Raw genomic sequence first — 23,094 nt, 5'->3', positions numbered from 1 at the left:
AATCATACTGAAAAAGCAGTTCTGTGGTTGGCTGGAGAAGGTTAACCTTTACCAATCAAAATCAGTGTGAGCAGTTCTATGTCTTCATTTAGGTGAAACTTTCCCTAGTAACCTAGCAAACAAGTCTTTTAAGAATATTGCCTGCATGGCACAGAATCATATTAATGTTATAAAAATTATCTTTGCAGTTGTTTTTGTAGCATCTATGTTTTTTACCAATCTAGATGCAAGACATATCATAGTTATGTTATGAAAACCTCAATTGTTTTAAGAGTGCAGCATTTTTAGAGAAATAACATGTCTAGAAGCATATTAAAATGGTCTGGTTAAGTGTACTTTCCACAAAAACAGTTTAGTTGTCCACGCCAGGTTTGAGACATATATTTTCAAAATTTCTTTCCAGTATATAGCTCATTTCATTAATTAATGCTTTACATGAAGGTATCCCCGGTGATGCAGTACAGGAGGTCTACATGGGTAATGTGCTGCAGGCCATGGAGGGACAGGCGCCATGTCGCCAGGCAACCCTTGGAGCCGGTGAGTTGTATAAATGAGTGTCTCTCTGTGGAAAGGGGTGTTAATGAATGTGGTTAAAGTGTCCTCCCAGATTAGCCTTTGCAGTCCGCACAGGCTAATGGAGGATGACACTTTCCGTCTTAACTTGATTTTTGCTAAGAAGGGACTTTCTTTAATTAAAAAAGCTTATTAAAGAAACACTTGGAGCGGATGAGTTGTAGTCATGCGGGTTTTTTTTGCTAGGGGTGTCATTCAGTTGCTGGGTTTGTCAGTCTGTCCGCAGAAGTTTCATATTTCTTAGGTAATTAAATACTTCTCCATCATAGAGTGCAGATGGGCAAAACACTTTCATCCTTTGTGATAAGCACTGTCCTAAGTAATTTGAAATTACAAATGAGTGAAAAAATTAGGCAGGGGTATAAGTCATTTTTGTGGGCAAAGCAAGTTTTGTTAAAACCTGTTTATTTTAGTGTTAGGCTTACCAATAGGCTTTGGGTGACAATTTTGGTTCTGTTTCTTTGTTAGAACAAGTGTTTTGTGTCTTGAGATAAAGATCTTGAGAATATTTTCCTTCAGAATGTATCAAACGTGTGACATCTAGGAGACAAGATGGATGCCATATCCACTGAACCGTGGTGACCTTTTTATGCCCCAGGTAGGGTGGCATATAGCAGTTGAACTGTCCGTCAGTGTGTCAGTCTGTCCATCCGTCCGTCCGAAAACTTTAACATTGGCCATAACTTTTGCAATATTGAAGATAGCAACTTGATATTTGGCATGCATGTGTATCTCATGAAGCTGCACATTTTGAGTGTTAAAAGGTCAAGGTAAAGGTCATCCTTCAAGGTCAAAGGTCAAAAAACAAAATCCAAGGGAAGTAACAAGCTTTAAAGGGAGATAATTTCTATTTTATATCATTTGGCAGGTACAGATCATTTTCACAAGGGAAGAAGTAATGTCTTTTAAAAGGATATAATCTGAAACAAATTTTAAGGTCAATTTTATCCTTCACGGTCAAAAGTCAAAATATACAATCTAAGGGAAGTAATAAGCTATAAAAGGGAATTTTTAATCATGCCAAATGATATATTGAAATTTTATTTCAAAGCGGTGCAATAGGGGGCATTGTGTTTCTGACAAACACATCTCTTGTTTCTATACAGTTTTTTATCTGATCATACTTGCAGCTCAACAGGTAATAAAACTCTATTTGAATGGAATGCCAAGGGGTAAAGTTTTATAGGAATTCAGTCTTTTTGAAAAAAAAGCGTATGTTTTTTAATTGTCCCCCAATATTGGTTTTGTGTTATATTGCAGTTTATTTATTGGACTTTGTCATTACAAATGCCAATAAAAGACAAATACATTAATAAGGTCAATGTTGACATAGAAAGTCTCTTCTAAGTCATATAAATCCCATGTCAGTTATGCATACTAAACTTAAATATTTCCCACTCAGAAGCAAAGTGAAAATGGCCATATGCAACCATAACCAAACCAAAACAGTCTGCAAGTAACTCGTAGTCTGTTCAGGTTTTGTACTGTTTGCTGCTCATCACTATCATAGGTTTAGAAATAAAGCTTTTAAAACTTGACTCTAGTAAGATAGGTCTTAAATTTAATTTTACTTTCTAAGGGACTACAAACATGTCAAAGTTTTTAATCTGAGTGGCAAAGGGTTTACTATGCTTTGTGATTGTTGTCTTTGACCCAAAACTCCATCTCTATTCTACAGGTCTGCCTATCACCACCCCAACCACCACAGTCAACAAAGTGTGTGCATCCGGCATGAAGTCAGTGATGATGGCAGCTCAGAGCATCATGTGCGGGCATCAGGTATTGGCATGATTTTGATAGCAGTTGTTAATCGAATCTGGTAGTAGTTTTTTGCCTTTTTTTCAACTAATTGAAAATCCTGTTTTTGGATTGGGGTATACAGGCAGCCTCAGACAGGTGGTTTCTGGTCAATAAATGTAGTTGTCATTCACCAATCTGTATGAAACTTTAGAACTATCAAGCTTTCATAAAGTAAGCCTGGGTTTGTACTTTGGGCTGGTCAAAGTCAAAGATACTACAAATAGGAACATGCTTTCCACTCAATAACTTAAGTTCTGATAGAAGTGTTGCATTTAAATTGCATGTGTAGGAAGCTTACATGCAAATCACAGCTTGGGATTGCCTGTTGGGGACAGTATAAAACAAGGTCACGGTTGTTATTAATATAAATACAAATGCCCTGAGTTTGGATGGAAAAATGACACTGACATTTTGTATGTATGTAGCTTACATGCAAACCTAGCATAAGGGTTGCTTTTGGTCATGACCTATGGATTTAAATGTTATTGTCAATTTTACCTGAATAGAGAAGATAGATTTAACCCAATAACATTAGATTTATTGGCGCATGTGGCTTAAAAGCATGGATAGATTGATGTTCCATTTTTGACCAGTTTGGTAATAATTTTAAGTAACTGTTGCAATAGAAAATCAGATGGTTATCTATAAAAAAATGCTCTGTAAAGGTCTTGGTTGAGTAAACGTTCTGGGACTGTATTCACAACAAAAGTGAATTTCTTAAAATCATAATATTTAAGCATTCTTTGGCTGTTACATGGTTAGGTCTTCTAACATTATGATGCTACAAACAGCACAGGCTATTCTGGGACAACACTCTACGCACATGCATTAAACCCCGCTTACCCAGAGCGAGACTTTTTTTCTGTTCTATTTTTTTCACAGGAGGTAATGGTCGCTGGTGGTATGGAGAGCATGTCTAACGCCCCCTACTACATGAAGAGGGGCCAGACACCGTACGGGAAAGTGGAACTGCTGGTAAGTGTTGTTGTTTTTTTAAACTGTTTTCTGCCCTGAAGTAAATTTTAAATGGCTATATATGTAATAAGCATAAAACCAGAACAGCCTGCGAGTAACACGCAGTCTGTTCAGGTTTTATACTGTTTGCAGTATCTTTGGCTTGGAAATGAAGCCTTTGTAGTCCCTGAGAAATTCAAATTACATTTTAGATTTTTCTTACTAGATTAACTGTTTAAAGACTTTATTTCCAGCCCTTAGATATGTATGAGCAGCAAACAGCATAAAACCTTAACAGACTATTAGTTACTCACAGTGTGTTCTGGTTTGATGCTGGTTGCATATACTATAGGCATTTTCACTTTGCTTCTGATTGAGAAAGTGTTCATGTGGATATGTTCTTTGATATAGAATTTGACTATGTCTTGCTCCTTCTTCTGTGGGTTTAACTTTTAATCAGGCTTTTATTCAGATTAATCTGATTGTTCGTTATGCCAAAAGCCGTGGTGTCATCTAGGCAGGTTGGAGTCAGTTGCCTGGGCAGAACAAATCCTTGTGATGTTGTCGAAGGGATTTCAGAGTCAAACTATTTGCATCCAGTACAAATTTTATCAAAAATAAGCATTAAATGCATCCGTGTTTGAACCAGTATAAAGGCACACTTATGACCAATGTGTACTGTACTTTTTGTGCTCTTTTGAATTTATTCACTAGAACATATTCATTATACACACTTTAAGTGGATGTTATTGTATAGTTAGTTTACCAGAGCACAACATGCTCATAGTGAGCTTTGATATGACCTTTTGTCCATGGTCTTATGGTCCATCATAAACATTTACCTTAGGCCACAGTTATTGCGCAGTTTTCACCAAGTCATTAAGAACATTGTTCCCTATGAAATCCTGCCGAGTGTGAAACTTGATGACATGAGATCATAAACTAGGTCAAATAAAAGTGAGGACTTGTGAAAACTTTAAAAGTCAATTTTTTTGCCAAATCATCATGAAACTTACTCAGAATGTTAAGTCTTCATATATACCTTAGCAGAGATGGCTATGAAAACAGCACAAAAACTGTCCAGATCAGTTCCTTCAGGTCTCAGGTCAGCAAATTTGGATTTTTGGCCCTCTTGTATGGATTGTTTAATTGAAAATAATAACTTTGAATGCATTTAAGTTGGTATTTGCAAGCAAAATGCAGAAAAAATGCACTTTTTATACGCCCGTATAAAATACGGGACGTATTATGTGAAACCCCTTGGCGGCGGGCGGGCGGGCGGCGGGCGGAAGGCATCACTTTGTCCGGACTCTAATTCAAATTGTATTCATCCGATCTTCACCAAACTTGGTCAGCAGTTGCATCTAGTTGATATCTAGGCCAAGTTCGAATATGGGTCATGCCGGGTCAAAAACTAGGTCATAGGGTCAATAAGTGCATTTTCAAAGGGGCCACTTTGTCCGGACTCTATTTCAAATTGTATTCATCCGATCTTCACCAAACTTGGTCAGCAGTTGCATCTAGTTGATATCTAGGCCAAGTTCGAATATGGGTCATGCCGGGTCAAAAACTAGTCATAGGGTCAATAAGTGCATTTTCAAAGGGGCCACTTTGTCCGGACTCTATTTCAAATTGTATTCATCCGATCTTCACCAAACTTGGTCAGCAGTTGCATCTAGTTGATATATAGGCCAAGTTCGAATATGGGTCATGCCGGGTCAAAAACTAGGTCATAGGGTCAATTAGTGCATTTTCAAAGGGGCCACTTTGTCCGGACTCTATTTCAAATTGTATTCATCCGATCTTCACCAAACTTGGTCAGCAGTTGCATCTAGTTGATATATAGGCCAAGTTCGAATATGGGTCATGCCGGGTCAAAAACTAGGTCATAGGGTCAATTAGTGCATTTTCAACGGCGCCACTTTGTCCGGACTCTAATTCAAATTGTATTCATCCGATCTTCACCAAATTTGGTCAGAAGTTGTGTCTAGATGATATGTAGGTCAAGTTCAAATATGGGTCATGCCGGGTCAAAAACTAGGTCACGAGGTTACTTAGTGCATTTCAAGCATTTAGCATGGTGTCCGCTCTCTAATTGAAGTAGTTTTCATCTGATCTTCACCTAATTTGGTCAGAAGTTGTGTCTAGATGATATGTAGGTCAAGTTCGAACATGGGTCATGCCGGGTCAAAAACGAGGTCACATAGTGCATTTCAAGCATTAAGCATGTTGTCCGCTCTTTAATTGAAGTAGTTTTCATCTGATCTTCACCAAATTTAGTCAGTTGTTACATCTAAGTGATATCTAGGTCAAGTTCAAATATGGGTCATGCCGGGTCAATAACTAGGTCTTGAGGACACTTTCAAGCATTGAGCATGGTGTCCAAAACCTTCGAACGGGCGTATCTTGTGACAGTTTGGCACTCTTGTTTTCTGTTGTAAGTATATTTGTGTGTATTGAAATTCATGTGCATTTAAAGCATACAAAATACACAGTCAATGCCCACATTTAACATATATATTCTAGAAAATCTTGTAACAGTTTAGATTTACAAAAACTTAATGAACCAAGCACTGAGATTTCTTTTCCATGATTGTGTCTCAAAAGGCTTTCTGATTATAAAAGTGATTTAATGTGTTTAAGGATGCAGTCGTCTATGATGGACTTACAGACGCATATGGGAAGTTTCACATGGTAAGGTACCCTTTGTCTTGACTTCATGTTTACTGTAATGTTATGTTGATTAGTTCATTTTGGATAGACATCTGTATCCAATAATGTTTGATTTTACCAGAATAATTTTATTCTAATAAGCTAATTTAAATGATTTTGGGAACACAGAACTTTAGTTGGATATGGTTAAATATGTTGGTATCATTGACATGTTTCAATTAAAAAGACAAACTGATTTTTATGTCCCCCACTATAGTAGTGGGGGACATATTGTTTTTGCCCTGTCTGTTGGTCTGTTGGTCTGTTTGCGCCAACTTTAACATTTTGCAATAACTTTTGCTATATTGAAGATAGCAACTTCATATTTGGCATGCATGTGTATCTCATGAAGCTGCAAATTTTGAGTGGTGAAAGGTCAAGGTCATCCTTCAAGGTCAGAGGTCAAATATAGGTGGCCCAAATCGCTTATTTTATGAATACTTTTGCAATATTGAAGATAGCAACTTGATATTTGGCATGCATGTGTATCTCATGGAGCTGCACATTTTGAGTGGTGAAAGGTCAAGGTAAAGGTCATCCTTCACAAGGTCAAGGTCATCCTTCAAGGTCAAACGTCATATAGGGGGACATTGTGTTTCATAAACACATCTTGTTTTAATTATGTCTGAAAATATCAACTTTATGTTTCTGCAGAAAAGACCAACTTAATGATGCCTGTAATTATTATTGTATGATACTGTTTTTCAAAGACTTTATCAGCAGTGGATTTTGCAAAACCTGACCATTATAATATTCCCGCCTGATCGTTATGACAACCAACTTGAGTCTCTTATTTCAATGTACAAAATATCACGAAAACTTAATGGTGCAATATATGAATAATAAAGAAATAGTAAACTCCACTGAGGTCCCTATGGCATTATAGTGACCAGCCAGGCAGCCACAAACCTACGGCTTTGGTCCATATACAGTTTGTGGCTGCCTGGCTGGTCACTATAATGCCATAGGGACCGAAGTGGAGTTTACTATTTCTTATATTACACCGAAGAGTTTCCCCTTTACCATTGTACAGTGTTGTACGATTGTTTATGGTTTAGATCTAAAAGAGATAAACTGAAGAATTTCGCAGGAATAATGATGTCATTTCGTTAAAAAATGACGTCATTTTACATTAAAACAGTGCAAATTTAGTGGTGTGTAACCCCGAACGGTCCATACATAAAAATAGTGACCGGTCCATATACTATTAGGTTCCTCTATCGCATTTTATAGACAGAAACCGGTCATATAGATAAAGAAGGACCAATATCTCTGAGGTGTAATATTTATAATTATCTTACAAACAAATTTCAGCTATTAATATGTAACTTTTCTTTGAAACATTAATATATAGTATTGTGCAAAATGTATTGTAATATGAAAATGTTTGTTTTTTTAAAAAACCTTGGTAAAGACTGACTTGCCTCTGTCTTTCAATAAATTTAGGCCTGCCAAATTGTAATTATATGCGCAAACTACAGTCCAATTTGTAAATTAAACTATGTTCAAATAGGGAGAAAAGAAAGCTTTAGCTATTCTTGGTCAACCCACTTATGAACTATTGACAATATTGTTCACTGGATTTTAACAATTAATTGTAGGGAATCTGTGGTGAGAATACAGCCAAGAAGTATAACATTGGTCGTGAGGCGCAAGATGAGTACGCCATACGCAGCTACAAACTCAGTCAGAAGTCTGCAGGGGAAGGAGCCTTCAAGGCCGAGATTGTGCCTGTGCAGATACCTCAGAAGAAAGGTAGGTTGAACCTTGTTTTGGGGAAATTGGGCTTCATGCATGTGCGTAAAGTGTCATCCTAAATAAGCCTTTACAGTTTGCTTTTATGGAATTTTTCGTTTAAAGGAGGTCTCTTGTGTACGAAATTATCAAGTCTAGGAGGAAAGTGTTGTCCCTTTCCGCTCAGGCTTATCTAGGATGACACTTTACACACATGCATCAATTCCAGTTTTTCTAGAACAATGCTAATTTAAAAGAGCGGCATCATGCTAAGATGGGTATAATGTCATATGCGGCCAGCGTAGCTCCAGACCAGCCTTCGCGTTCGCGCAATGGTTAGGAGCTACCCTGTATGCTATAAAGGCGCCCAAGGTTTTGTGGCTTCATAAGCAACCATTATGACTCCTCATCAGAGTAAAAAGATCCTGAGGCACTACTTCACTTTCTTATACAAGTCATTGTTGGGAATCTGTGGTGAAAATATGGCCAAGAAGTTTAACACACAGTGAAACTGTTAGAAAAACCCATTTTTGCATGGCATATAGTGAGGAGAATTTTAACTTGAGTTTACTTTAAGGCCATTTTTACCCTATCTTACTCCTGTGTTCTGGGCACAGTGCAGCAGAAAAAACAGCGAGATAACTACACATCTGAGATTGAAACAACTGTTTAAACCATAGCTTAGTCAACATACAGAAAGTATTGCAGAAATGATTCTAAATTGAGATTGAAACAACTGTTTAAACCATAGCTTAGTCAACATACAGAAAGTATTGCAGAAATGATGCTAAATTTTAGGCTGGGCCAATACGCTGATTATCAATCCCTGTACATCTAAAGCTCTTAATCACACAGTAATAGTTCTGTGTCTGTCAATCCATGTATATCTGAATCTCTTAATCACACAGTAATAGTTCTGTGTCTGTCAATCCATGTATATCTGAATCTCTTAATCACACAGTTATAGTTCTCTGTCTGTCAATCCATGTATATCTGAATCTCTTAATCACACAGTAATAGTTCTGTGTCTGTCAATCCATGTATATCTGAATCTCTTAATCACACACTTATGGTTCTCTGTCTGTCAATCCATGTATATCTGAATCTCTTAATCACACAGTTATAGTTATCTGTCTGTCAATCCATGTATATCTGAATCTCTTAATCACACAGTTATAGTTCTCTGTCTGTCAATCCATGTATATCTGAATCTCTTAATCACACAGTTATACTCCTTTAATTGACGTTTCGGCATAATGCCTTTATCAAAACATTGGAAATTATATGTTAACTACATTTTTATGTCTTTTGACTGCACAATTTAAATAACAAAGAAAAATGTTTTTAAACATCAAATGACGTTGTACATGATGACGTCATAAATGGCGTTATATAAAATGGCGCCAAAAAATGTAAAAATTCGCCAAAAATGAAATGACGTTAAACACTTACATATTGTGTCTTAATCTTATGTTAAATGTGTGCTTTATATATTTAATAAATTGATATTTTACAATAAAACAATCATCATCATATGTAATTATAATCTACCTAAACTTATTATCATAAATTAAATAGGGTAAACTTATTTAATGACTCTAAATATTTCATTCCATATCTATGTAAAATATTATAATGATATTTGATTAAATAATCATATATACTTGCTATTCTATATAGCATATACACATTATGGACAAGATAAATTGCGTAAAGTACTATTATTTTTACATTCATTTATGTTGATGATTAATATAAAATGTTTTTCACACATATTTTTAACCAGATTTTCCGAAGGAAAAAACTGGTTATTAGATTGGCGAATGCGGGCTGGCTGGCTGGCGGAACAAGCTTGTCCGGGCCATTACTTTGTCGTTCATTGTGAGATTTTAAAATCATTTGGCACATTTGTTAACCATCATTAGACAGTGTGTCGCGCGAAAAAATTACATCAATATCTCCAAGGTCAAGGTCACACTTTGAGTTCAAAGGTAAAAAATAGCCATAAATGAGCTTGTCTGGGCTATAACTATGTCATTCATTATGAGATTTTAAAATCATTTAGCACATTTGTTCACCATCATGGGACGGTGTGTCGCACGAAAGAATCACGTCAATATCTCCAATGTCAAGGTCGCCACGACTAAAAATAGATTTATTTTAAAACAAACTTACAAAGGGGGTTAATTTTGTTTGTTCATTTCAAAAGTTCAGTTTGAGTTGTCTCCCTTTATCAGATTTTTTTTCACAATGAAAACCTGGTTTTGTGACAATTTTGTCCCTTGTTTACAAGATAGTTTCCTATAGCAGGACATCAAGTTGATTTTTTGTATTTAGTCTATTTGGTGATTGCGTTTGAAACTTCTTTATGAATTCCAATTCTTTAATAAGTCTGTTATAATGGGAACTGTCTCTTATTTGTGTTAACACTGATACACCCATATCCTGCACTCTGTGGCCAGCACCATTGAAATGTTCTGAGATTGGTTTCTCTCTTCGTAGCCGCACGTCAGCCTCGTGTTCTTTGGCACGTTCCTTTAATGATCTGCTTGTCTCTCCGACGTATACCATCTTTTGGCATTTAATACAAAATATACCGTACACCAAGTTAAAAAAGGTAACAGTTCTGTTTTATTGCTTCGTTTGGAATTTCACTTTTTGGGTTGTTATGAAAACCTCTTTTCAACATTTTACAGACTATACAATTAGTCTTACACGATTGTGGTATTAGTTGAAAACGATTGTTTATTTCTTTATTTGTTTTTCCATGAACTAAAATGTCACCGATATTCCTATCTCGTCTGTATGCAACTATTGGTACGTCTGAGAATACAATTTTCATTCTGTCTGATTTATATAGTTTGTTGGTATGTTTTTGAATTATTGAGTGGATATTTGGAAGGTTGTTAGAATAGGTTATAGCTAGTGGTACTCTCCTGTTGGCTGTTTTTTTTGTTTCTTTCTTCTTAAGTAAATCTTTCCTATTTAAATTATCAACTCGGGATAATTCATGGTTTACAAATTTATTTGGATATCCTCTTTTCTGTAGATTCTGTTTTAGTTCTTTTTTCCGATGTCTGTATTTGTTTTCGTCTGAACATATTCTTTTTAAACGTATTCCTAATCCATAGGGTATTGCTTTCTTCACATTTGTTGGATGGTCTGAGTCATATTGGACATATTAATGTTTATCGGTTGGCTTTGAGTATAAATCAGTTGTTATTTTATTATCTTCTATTTGAATTTTTGTGTCTAAGAAGTCTATCTGTGTTGTGTTCCATCTTAATTCTACTTTGATGTTTTCATGTATTTTGTTAGCATAGTCGAAAAATTTCATGAGTTCGTCAATTCTATGTGTCCATAGTCCAAACCCATCATCTATGAAACGTTTATAGAATATTGGTTGTTTATTTTATTCAGATAATTGTTCATCCCATTTTCTCATGTAACAACAGGCATAATTTCTCCCAAGTTTCGATCCAATAGCTACTCCCTCTTTTTGTCTGTATTCTTGTCCACAAAATTCGATCACATTATTTTCTAAAACAGTTTCAATCATTTCGATCACCGCTTCAGTGTTGATGGTCTTAGTACAGCGTTCATTTAAAGCTTGTTTGCACGCCTCTAGGCCCTCTTTCTTTGGAATCGATGGGAATAACTTGACAACATCAAAACAGTATAAGATAATTCCTTCTGGTAATGGTGTAGATATTTCCCTCTCTACAGCGTTTAAAAATGCTGTGGTGTCTCTTATATAGCTTGGTGTTTCTATAACATAGGTTTCTAGCTCCTTTTCTGCTACCTCTGCCATTCTTTCAGTACTTGTTCCAATGCCATTTACGATTGTTCTATACGGGGTGCCTTTTTTATGTATTTTTGGATTTCCTTTGAGTTTCCCTCTTGATGGATATTTGGGTATCAAGTATTGTTGTAAGTTCTTTGAGATAATGCCGTTTTTAAATAGTTTATTTGCTAGTTGCTTCACCTTTTTGTTTGCATTTTCAAGTCCATTCCCATTAGTTTTTTCATATGATGTGCTGTCATTAAGTTCATTCCGGAGTTTTTCTACATATTCATTTGCGTCTGTTATCACTATTCCAGAACCTTTGTCTGCAGGCCTTATTATTATACTGGAATCATTTAGTAACGTGTGCAATGCTTGTTTTTCTTGTCTTGTGATATTTGACTGTCCATTTTCTTTTATGCCATTTACAGGGGACAAAAATTCCACTCGTCCGCTCGTATTGACGAGTGAAATCTTGAAAGGACGAGTGAATTTCCCTAAAGCTCTCGTCCTACAGGACGAGTGAAAAAAAACTGATGTTAAAATATGTATTTTCTGACCAGTAAGACTCTTTTTCATTAAATAAAATCATTTCTTAAAGCATATCTATTCCGAAAGTAGAACGCGAATGAACCGGAAATCGTAATTGTAAATTTCATACAGCAGGTGCGCGTTGTTATGCAAGACTGTGTCCCGAGTAAATATTGGCTTTTTGGTGTAAACTTTGCGCGTCAATGTTGACAGGGAACCATCTGACTTCATTCACTGTAAGTATTGATTTTTTCAAAGAATTATTTTACTGCGAAGTACGGTTTTAAACCAGTCTGAATTTCATCTGAAAAATGTCTGACGTACCGTTCTTTAAAGGGGGCAGGAGCGATGTTCAACCATCCGAAATGGAAAGCACGCAAGCATTAGAAAAAGGAAAAAACAAATTTGTCTTCATTTATTTATTTTGTGTTCCTCATAAATAAAGTAAGTTAACATTTCTTCTGTGATCAGCTGGCATGAATAACTAAGTAAGCAGCATTTTAGCAGTGATTTAGGAAACATTGTTAGTCATATCAGTCCTTTGCAATCTTTCTTTCACACATATTTGAAGGACAAGTGCATGTGTTTGCAGGACGAGTGAACATTTTAATGCACTTGTCCTGCAGGACGAGTGCCATTTATAAATATTTTTGTCCCCTGCATTAAGAATATCATTTTTAACTGCTTATATATAAGCATCTAGCCACATTTCTCTACCAGGTTAAGGAGTAAAACGACTTTCTTTCTTTATCTCATATTCCTCCTTTTCATTTTTCCTTTCTTGATTTTCATCACTATGGAAATACTCTGCGAGTCGCATCCGTCTCTCCCATTCTGCTAGGTCACTGTGTATCTGAGATAAATCTACGTGTTTTTTAGACGGTACAAAAGATATTCCTTTGGATAATAGACTTGTTTCTGCTTCTGTTAACTTTCTTGAAGACAGATTTGTAACAGTGTCAAGACTATTATTATTTGTTTCAATTGTGTAATTTTTTGCTTGTTTATTTTCACCCTTGTTTTTAGTTCTTTTATCGTTTGATTTAAGTTTTTGTGTATCAGACTCTTGCATTTTTCTATTTTTCTTATCTTGATAGTTCATTTTATGTCCTTTTTCTTCAAAATTGCAACAGGACTACATTGTAAACCAATCTATTTGAACTTCCCTATTCATTCTCTCATATTCAGGAAGGTATTGATGTTTGTTTTGGTCCAATTTTATATGCAGTAAAGTGAAATGCTGCATTCTTAATCTTAGGAATATTTTTCGTTTTGTTTTAACTCCATTAAGTGGTTGGAAAAGAAGTTTACTTGTAATATTTTGGTCGTCAGCAAATATGCATATTTCACTTAAAAATAGGGTTGCTGCTGCATATATTTCGGCTTCAGTTGCCCACGATTCAACTCTTCCGTCTCTAAATGAATGATTTTCTATATGCTTTGTGATACTTCTACCGTTTTGAAAACAGTTTATGGTCCTCATTGTTTAATCTTCCACACATATATCACTTCTTAGTTTGTTAATTTTCTCTTCGCAAGCTACCAATGTAAGTTCCATGAGTTTCACCGACACATCTTGTTTGATTTTTTCACACTTGTTTAGTATTTCATCGCTACAGTCTATCTGAATATTCCAGTTGATCTTGAATCCTTCTGGTACAATCCCATGTCTTACACACTTGGATATAAAATCTTCATGTGACACATAACGTAAGTATTTTTCCATCTCTTGGCTATTGCAGTCCAACACATCTTCCATTTTGTTTTTCGGAGTTAAAAAACATATAAGCTCAGTTGAATTATCCGAAGGGATATTAAATAATTATAACTCTCTGATTATACTCCTTTAATTGACGTTTCGGTATAATGCCTTTATCAAAACATTGGAAATTATATGTTAACTACATTTTTACGTCTTTTGACTGCACAATTTAAATAACAAAGAAAAATGTTTTTAAACGTCAAATGACGTTGTACATGATGACGTCATAAATGGCGTTATATAAAATGGCGCCAAAAAATGTAAAAATTCGCAAAAAATGAAATGACGTTTAACACTTACATATTGTGTCTTAATCTTATGTTAAATGTGTGCTTTATATATTTAATAAATTGATATTTTACAATAAAACAATCATCATATGTAATTATAATCTACCTAAACTTATTATCATAAATTAAATAGGGTAAACTTATTTAATGACTCTAAATATTTCATTCCATATCTATGTAAAATATTATAATGATATTTTATTAAATAATCATATATACTTGCTATTCTACATATCATATACACATTATGGACAAGATAAATTGCGTAAAGTACTATTATTTTTACATTCATTTATGTTGATGATTAATATAAAATGTTTTTCACATATATTTTTTACAAGATAGTTTCCCGTAGCAGGACATCAAGTTGATTTTTTGTATTTAGTCCATTTGGTGATTGCGTTTGAAACTTCTTTATAAATTCCAATTCTTTAATAAGTCTGTAATAATGGGAACTGTCTCTTATTTGTGTTAACACTGATACACCCATATCCTGCACTCTGTGGCCAGCACCATTGAAATGTTCTGAGATTGGTTTCTCTCTTCGTAGCCGCACGTCAGCCTCGTGTATATATATAATATTTTACATAAATATGGAATGAAATATTTAGAGTCATTAAATAAGTTTACCCTATTTAATTTATGATAATAAGTTTAGGTAGATTATAATTACATATGATGATTGTTTTATTGTAAAATATCAATTTATTAAATATATAAAGCACACATTTAACATAAGATTAAGACACAATATGTAAGTGTTTAACGTCATTTCATTTTTGGCGAATTTTTACATTTTTTGGCGCCATTTATATAACGCCATTTATGAGGTCATCATGTACAACGTCATTTGACGTTTAAAAACATTTTTCTTTGTTATTTAAATTGTGCAGTCAAAAGACGTAAAAATGTAGTTAACATATAATTTCCAATGTTTTGATAAAGGCATTATGCCGAAACGTCAATTAAAGGAGTATAATCAGAGAGTTATAATTATTTAATATCCCTTCGGATAATTCAACTGAGCTTATATGTTTTTTAACTCCGAAAAACAAAATGGAAGATGTGTTGGACTGCAATAGCCAAGAGATGGAAAAATACTTACGTTATGTGTCACATAAAGATTTTATATCAAAGTGTGTAAGACATGGGATTGTACCAGAAGGATTCAAGATCAACTGGAATATTCAGATAGACTGCAGCAATGAAATACTAAACAAGTGTGAAAAAATCAAACAAGATGCGTCGGTGAAACTCATGGAACTTACATTGGTAGCTTGAGAAGAGAAAATTAACAAACTAAGAAGTGATATATGTGTGGAAGATTTAAACAATGAGGACCATAAACTGTTTTCAAAACGGAAGCTTGCTGAACTTACACAGAAAAAGAATGAAAAATTCTACAAGCTGTTAAACTGTAAGTTAGACTTTTTATCTTCATTGGTAACCATAGATAATTTTCAAGAAAGTTCCATACAAATGGATGGGAACTATTTCTACAGATGTATTGCAAATGAAATATATAACAATGACAAGCACGAAATAGTTAGACAAAAAATTAATAACCATATGAAGGACTTAAAAGATGTTTACAAAGAATACGTAGATAGAAGTATCACAAAGCATATAGAAAATCATTCATTTAGAGACGGAAGAGTTGAATCGTGGGCAACTGAAGCTGAAATATATGCAGCAGCAACCCTATTTTTAAGTGAAATATGCATATTTGCTGACGACCAAAATATTATAAGTAAACTACTTTTCCAACCACTTAATGGAGTTAAAACAAAACGAAAAATATTCCTAAGATTAAGAATGCAGCATTTCACTTTACTGCATATAAAAGTGGACCAAAACAAACATCAATACCTTCCTGAATATGAGAGAATGAATAGGGAAGTTCAAAAAGATTGGTTTACAATGGAGTCCTGTTGCAATTTTGAAGAAAGAGGACATAAAATGAACTATCAAGATAAGAAAAATAGAAAAATGCAAGAGTCTGATACACAAAAACTTAAATCAAACGATAAAAGAACTAAAAACAAGGGTGAAAATAAACCAGCAAAAAAATACACAATTGAAACAAATAATAATAGTCTTGACACTGTTACAAATCTGTCTTCAAGAAAGTTAACAGAAGCAGAAACAAGTCTATTATCCAAAGGAATATCTTTTGTACCGTCTAAAAAACACGTAGATTTATCTAAGATACACAGTGACCTAGCAGAATGGGAGAGACGGATGTGACTCGCAGAGTATTTCCATAGTTAAGACAATCAAGAAAGGAAAAATGAAAAGGAGGAATATGAGATAAAGAAAGAAAGTCGTTTTACTCCTGAACCTGGTAGAGAAAAGTGGCTAGATGCTTATATAGAAGCAGTTAAAAATGATATTTTAAATGGCATAAAAGAAAATGGACAGTCAAATATCACAAGACAAGAAAAACAAGCATTGCACACGTTACTAAATGATTCCAGTATAATAATAAGGCCTGCAGACAAAGGTTCTGGAATAGTGATAACAGACGCAAATGAATATGTAGAAAAACTCCGGAATGAACTTAATGACAGCACATCATATGAAAAAACTAATGGGAATGGACTTGAAAATGCAAACAAAAAGGTGAAGCAACTAGCAAATAAACTATTTAAAAACGGCATTATCTCAAAGAACTTACAACAATACTTGATACCCAAATATCCATCAAGAGGGAAACTCAAAGGAAATCCAAAAATACATAAAAAAGGCACCCCGTATAGAACAATCGTAAATGGCATTGGAACAAGTACTGAAAGAATGGCAGAGGTAGCAGAAAAGGAGCTAGAAACCTATGTTATAGAAACACCAAGCTATATAAGAGACACCACAGCATTTTTAAAAGCTATAGAGAGGGAAATAATTACACCATTACCAGAAGGAATTATCTTATACTGTTTTGATGTTGTCAAGTTATACCCATCGATTCCAAAGAAAGAGGGCCTAGAGGCGTGCAAACAAGCTTTAAATGAACGCTGTACTAAGACCATCAACACTGAAGTGGTGATTGAAATGATTGAAACTGTTTTAGAAAATGTGATCGAATTTTGTGGACAAGAATACAGACAAAAAGAGGGAGTAGCTATTGGATCGAAACTTGGGAGAAATTATGCCTGTTGTTACATGAGAAAATGGGATGAACAATTATCTGAATACAATAAACAACCAATATTCTATAAACGTTTCATAGATGATGGGTTTGGACTATGGACACATGGAATTGACGAACTCATGAAATTTTTAGACTATGCTAACAAAATACATGTAAACCTCAAAGTAGAATTAAGATGGAACACAACACAGATAGACTTCTTAGACACAAAAATTCAAATAGAAGATAATAAAATAACAACTGATTTATACTCAAAGCCAACTAATAAACATCAATATGTCCAATATGACTCAGACCATCCAACAAATGTGAAGAAAGCAATACCCTATGGATTAGGAATACGTTTAAAAAGAATATGTTCAGACGAAAACAAATACAGACATCGGAAAAAAGAACTAAAACAGAATCTACAGAAAAGAGGATATCCAAATAAATTTGTAAACCATGAATTATCCCGAGTTGATAATTTAAATAGGAAAGACTTACTTAAGAAGAAAGAAACAAATAAAACAGCCAACAGGAGAGTACCACTAGCTATAACCTATTCTAACAACCTTCCAAATATCCACTCAATAATTCGAAAACATACCGACAAACTATATAAATCAGACAGAATGAAAATTGTATTCTCAGACGTACCAATAGTTGCATACAGACGAGATAGGAATATCGGTGACATTTTAGTTCATGGAAAAACTAATAAAGAAATAAACAATCGTTTTCAACTAATACCACAATCGTGTAAGACTAATTGTATAGTCTGTAAAATGTTGAAAAGAGGTTTTCATAACAACCCAAAAAGTGAAATTCCAAATGAAGCAATAAAACAGAACTGTAACATTTATAACTTGGTGTACGGTATATTTTGTATTAAATGCCAAAAGATGGTATACGTCGGAGAGACAAGCAGATCATTAAAGGAACGTGCCAAAGAACACGAGGCTGACGTGCGGCTACGAAGAGAGAAACCAATCTCAGAACATTTCAATGGTGCTGGCCACAGAGTGCAGGATATGGGTGTATCAGTGTTAACACAAATAAGAGACAGTTCCCATTATTACAGACTTATTAAAGAATTGGAATTCATAAAGAAGTTTTAAACGCAATCACCAAATGGACTAAATACAAAAAATCAACTTGATGTCCTGCTACGGGAAACTATCTTGTGAAAAATATATGTGAAAAACATTTTATATTATTCATCAACATAAATGAATGTAAAAATAATAGTACTTTACGCAATTTATCTTGTCCATAATGTGTATATGATATATAGAATAGCAAGTATATATGATTATTTAATCAAATATCATTATAATATTTTACATAGATATGGAATGAAATATTTAGAGTCATTAAATAAGTTTACCCTATTTAATTTATGATAATAAGTTTAGGTAGATTATAATTACATATGATGATGATTGTTTTATTGTAAAATATCAATTTATTAAATATAAAGCACACATTTAACATAAGATTAAGACACAATATGTAAGTGTTTAACGTCATTTCATTTTTGGCGAATTTTTAAATTTTTTGGCGCCATTTTATATAACGCCATTTATGACGTCATCATGTACAACGTCATTTGACGTTTAAAAACATTTTTCTTTGTTATTTAAATTGTGCAGTCAAAAGACGTAAAAATGTAGTTAACATATAATTTCCAATGTTTTGATAAAGGCATTATGCCGAAACATCAATTAAAGGAGTATAATCAGAGAGTTATAATTATTTAATATCCCTTCGGATAATTCAACTGAGCACACAGTTATAGTTCTCTGTCTGTCAATCCATGTATATCTGAATCTCTTAATCACACAGTTATTGTGCTCAGTCTTTCAATCCATGTATATCTGAATCTCTTAATCACACAGTTATAGTTCTCTGTCTGTCAATCCATGTATATCTAAATCTCTTAAATCACACACTTATGGTTCTCTGTCTGTCAATCCATGTATATCTGAATCTCTTAATCACACAGTTATAGTTCTCTGTCTGTCAATCCATGTATATCTGAATCTCTTAATCACACAGTTATAGTGCTCTGTCTGTCAATCCATGTATATCTGAATCTCTCTTAATCACACAGTTATAGTTCTCTGTCTGTCAATCCATGTATATCTAAATCTCTTAATCACACAGTTATAGTTCTCTGTCTGTCGATCCATGTATATATAAAGCTCTAAATCACACAGTTATAGCTCTTTGTCTGTCAATCCATGTATCTATAAAGCTCTTAATCACACAGTTATAGTTCTCTGTCTGTCAATCCATGTACAGGTGATCCAGTTACAGTGAGTGAAGACGAGGAGTATAATAAGGTCCAGTTTGCCAAGGTTCCAACGCTGAAGGCAGTCTTTCAGAAGGATGGTAGGATAGATGGAGAGATAAAAGACATTAGACTAAATCTGAGAGAATAAAGAAAAAACTTATTTTTATGTAAATAGATTTATATGTCTTATTTAAATACTGTATATTTTACAAATGTAGATCATGATTCAATTCAAGTAATAGTGATAGAAGTAATTAAAATGACAAGGATGACAATTATGATGGTGTAATTAATGGAAACCATTATTTGCATGAAGGAAAAGGTACGTCAAAAGTGATTTCAATATATCTCTTTAGAAATAATTTATTGTCTTGTGATGACTTGTTTTCATATTAGAACTAAAGCAGTGTTCTTGAAAACCTGGTCTTATTGCATGTGCGTGAAGTGTCCTCACAGACTAGCCTGTGCAGTAAGCACAGGCTAATAAGGGACGACACTTTCCGCATGTTTTGATTTTATTTTTTTTTGAAGAAGGTCTTTTTTTGAACAAAAATCCAGTGTAGGCGGAAAGTTTTGTCCCGGATATACCTGTGTGGACTGCACAAGTGTACCTGGGCCAACACTTTACACACATGCATCAAGACCAAATTTCCCACAAATTAAACATAATGTGTGTTGGTGCCCAGGTACCATCACTGCAGCCAATGCCAGCAAGCTAAACGATGGGGCTGGAGCTATAGTCCTCATGTCAGGCAAGGCAGCAAGCAGACACAAAGTGAAACCTCTCGCAAGAATCCTTGGTAGTTATGTTCTTTATTTTTTATGCTTCCCTTCGAAGAAGAGGGGGTATATTGCTTTGCTCATGTCGGTCCGTCGGTCTTTCGGTCCGTCCACCAGGTGGTTGTCAGACGATAACTCAAGAACGCTTGGGCCTAGGATCATGAAACTTCATAGGTACATTGATCATGACTCGCAGATGACCCCTATTGATTTTGAGGTCACTAGGTCAAAGGTCAAGGTCACGGTGACCCGAAATAGTAAAATGGTTTTTGAATGATAACTCAAGAACGCATACGCCTAGGATCATGACACTTCATGGGTAGATTGATCATGACTTGCAGATGACCCCTATTGATTTTGAGGTCACTAGGTCAAAGGTCAAGGTCACGGTGACCCGAAATAGTAAAATGGTTTCCGGATGATAACTCAAGAATGCATACGCCTAGGATCATGAAACTTCATGGGTAGATTGATCATAACTAGCAGATGACCCCTGTTGATTTTGAGGTCACTAGGTCAAAGGTCAAGGTCACGGTGACCCGAAATAGTAAAATGGTTTTCGGATGATAACTCGAGAACGCATACGCCTAGGATCATGAAACTTCAAAGGTAGATTGATCATGACTTGCAGATGACCCCTATTGATTTTGAGGTCACAAGGTCAAAGGTCAAGGTCACGGTGACCCGAAATAGTAAAATGATTTTCGGATGATCACTCAAGAACGCTTTTGCCTTGGATCATTACACTTCAAAGGTACATTGATCGTGACTCGCAGATGACCCTTATTGATTTTCAGGTCACTAGGTCAAAGGTCAAGGTCACAGTGACAAAAATCGTATTCACACAATGGCTGCCACTACAACGGACAGCCCATATGGGGGGCATGCATGTTTTACAAACAGCCCTTGTTATTTTTCTTGTTTGCTTGATTTGTTGTTCTCAATTCCTTATCATGGAGTGCTCATTCAATCAACTATAGACTTTACCATTACATCTCAAGTTGTAATATGGTGTAGAAATGTTGCCCCCCATTATAGATTGAATATGTGAGCTGAAACTGGCATAATTTCCACACTGTTTGCTTTACAGAGGTAAATTTGTAGACTGAAACCAAAGAAAACTACCATTACGGAGGTACCCAAGATAAAGAGTCTGGTATAGCAAGGTTTTGTGCATATTTTATGTATCGGGGAAAGAACAGGACTGTACCATCTGTTTGGTTTTGAGACAATTAAGGTTTATAGAGTTTGATTTTGAGTGTGTACACTGTATAAGTTTCTGTTTTCTTTGTTTCCAGGTTTTGCAGACGCTGCTATTGATCCTATAGATTTCCCCACAGCTCCTGCATATGCCATTCCTAAGGTACTAGTCCTGTCGGCCATCGCATGTAGTCCATACATCTGTCTGTCACCATAAACTAATCAATTTTCATATGACTCAAAGTCACGTTAGTGTTCATGTGCACAATTCGTAAGACAGTCCCTTTTTTAAGCCCGTTTCCAAAGTTTATGTCATATATCAGTCACACCGTCCTTCTGTCCAACTGTCTGTGTGAAGTTTCATGTATCAAAGGAGATAGAGTGTTACCTGTATCATCTGTCTTGTTACCTCAAAGGTTAAGGTCACACTTAGAGGTCAAAAGTCAAATTTGGCAATAAACAGCTTGATTTTTACATAGGCAGAGTTTTAAGGCAAATGTGGAGTGTTGGGGTATCTGTCACACTTGGAACATACCTTGTTAACAGATAATTTCGATATTATTTTTGTCATCCCCGATTTGATATAACAGTCATAATTTGTGTATGTGCGTTTGCATGTCCCTGTTTGTTTGTTTGTCTGAAATTATGCGGACTGTAACTTTTCATTTGTCTTTCTATTTGTTAATCTAACACTCATGAGGCTTTTTGATTTTGAAACTAACTTACCGCAAATGTTCATCATCATAAACCAACATAAGCCTGCAGGAATAAACTTACTACCTTAAAATCAAGTTAACACTCAAAGTCAAGTAAAATTTAGAATAACTAACCACATATGACCACTGATAGGAGATAGCATGATGGGAGTGACACCCATCCTCCTACGTCAAAAGCCAAGGTAACTTTGCAAGGTATGCCTCCAATTTTACAACAACTTACTGCAGATGTCTACCACAAAAATATGATGTTTCTCATGTAACATCTGTATTCTGCCTTCATAGTCAAAGTCAAACTGAAATGAGGCCATAAAACAGCTTGTCCACACAGTACCTTCATCATTCATAATGCAGTGTTTTTAATGATTTGCAACAAATGTTTTCCATAAGAAAACTTCATGTAATGAGTAACAACTTTACACCTACCTCCATACATGCCATAATTTTTCAGACCAATTCCGGGACATTGAGTTAAATTGTCCAGGACTTTTGCCGATTTTCCGGGACATGTATAAAATGTAGCGATATTTATAGACATATGCATTTTTGGTACATTTTTTTTGTTTCGCATCGTTAATTGCAAAAGTTCGAAAGCCTATCCGAAATACACTTAATCTATTAACGTCAAATTAAACATTACTACTTCCGTTACTAGATACAAGCCACGTGTTTTCAGTGTAAGTGTTCTAAACATAGATGGTGACGTCACTGCGTTATTGTTATTAAGACCGGTGTGTAACGCGTAGTTGTTGATACGCCTTTATTCATTTATAACATTTATATAATAAAAAATACAACAATACAGTACCGTTAGATAGTCAACTCAAATCAA

The 23,094-nt window shown here is 34.8% G+C and overlaps 2 protein-coding genes across 8 annotated transcripts in view; both read left to right on the top strand.

Annotated features, from left to right (window-relative positions):
- The window catches only part of LOC127853276 (cholinesterase 2-like), a 310,270-nt gene that overhangs the window by 99,443 nt on the left and 187,733 nt on the right, over positions 1–23,094 (top strand). The window lies entirely within an intron of this gene.
- The window catches only part of LOC127853282 (acetyl-CoA acetyltransferase, mitochondrial-like), a 37,118-nt gene that overhangs the window by 5,770 nt on the left and 8,254 nt on the right, over positions 1–23,094 (top strand). For both annotated transcript variants that reach the window (XM_052387662.1, XM_052387661.1), the window contains exons 4-11: positions 442–537; positions 2,252–2,352; positions 3,256–3,348; positions 5,971–6,021; positions 7,641–7,794; positions 19,575–19,664; positions 20,253–20,366; positions 21,645–21,709. In XM_052387662.1, coding sequence (XP_052243622.1) covers positions 474–537; positions 2,252–2,352; positions 3,256–3,348; positions 5,971–6,021; positions 7,641–7,794; positions 19,575–19,664; positions 20,253–20,366; positions 21,645–21,709 — 732 coding nt within the window. In that variant the 5' untranslated portion in view covers positions 442–473. The remainder of the gene's footprint in view (positions 1–441; positions 538–2,251; positions 2,353–3,255; positions 3,349–5,970; positions 6,022–7,640; positions 7,795–19,574; positions 19,665–20,252; positions 20,367–21,644; positions 21,710–23,094) is intronic.

Source organism: Dreissena polymorpha, chromosome 12, assembly GCF_020536995.1.
Source record: "Dreissena polymorpha isolate Duluth1 chromosome 12, UMN_Dpol_1.0, whole genome shotgun sequence".
In the NCBI taxonomy this organism is placed as follows: Eukaryota; Metazoa; Mollusca; class Bivalvia; order Myida; family Dreissenidae; genus Dreissena; species Dreissena polymorpha.
Note: the sequence above shows the minus strand (reverse complement) of the source record. Positions and strands in the feature narration are given on the sequence as shown.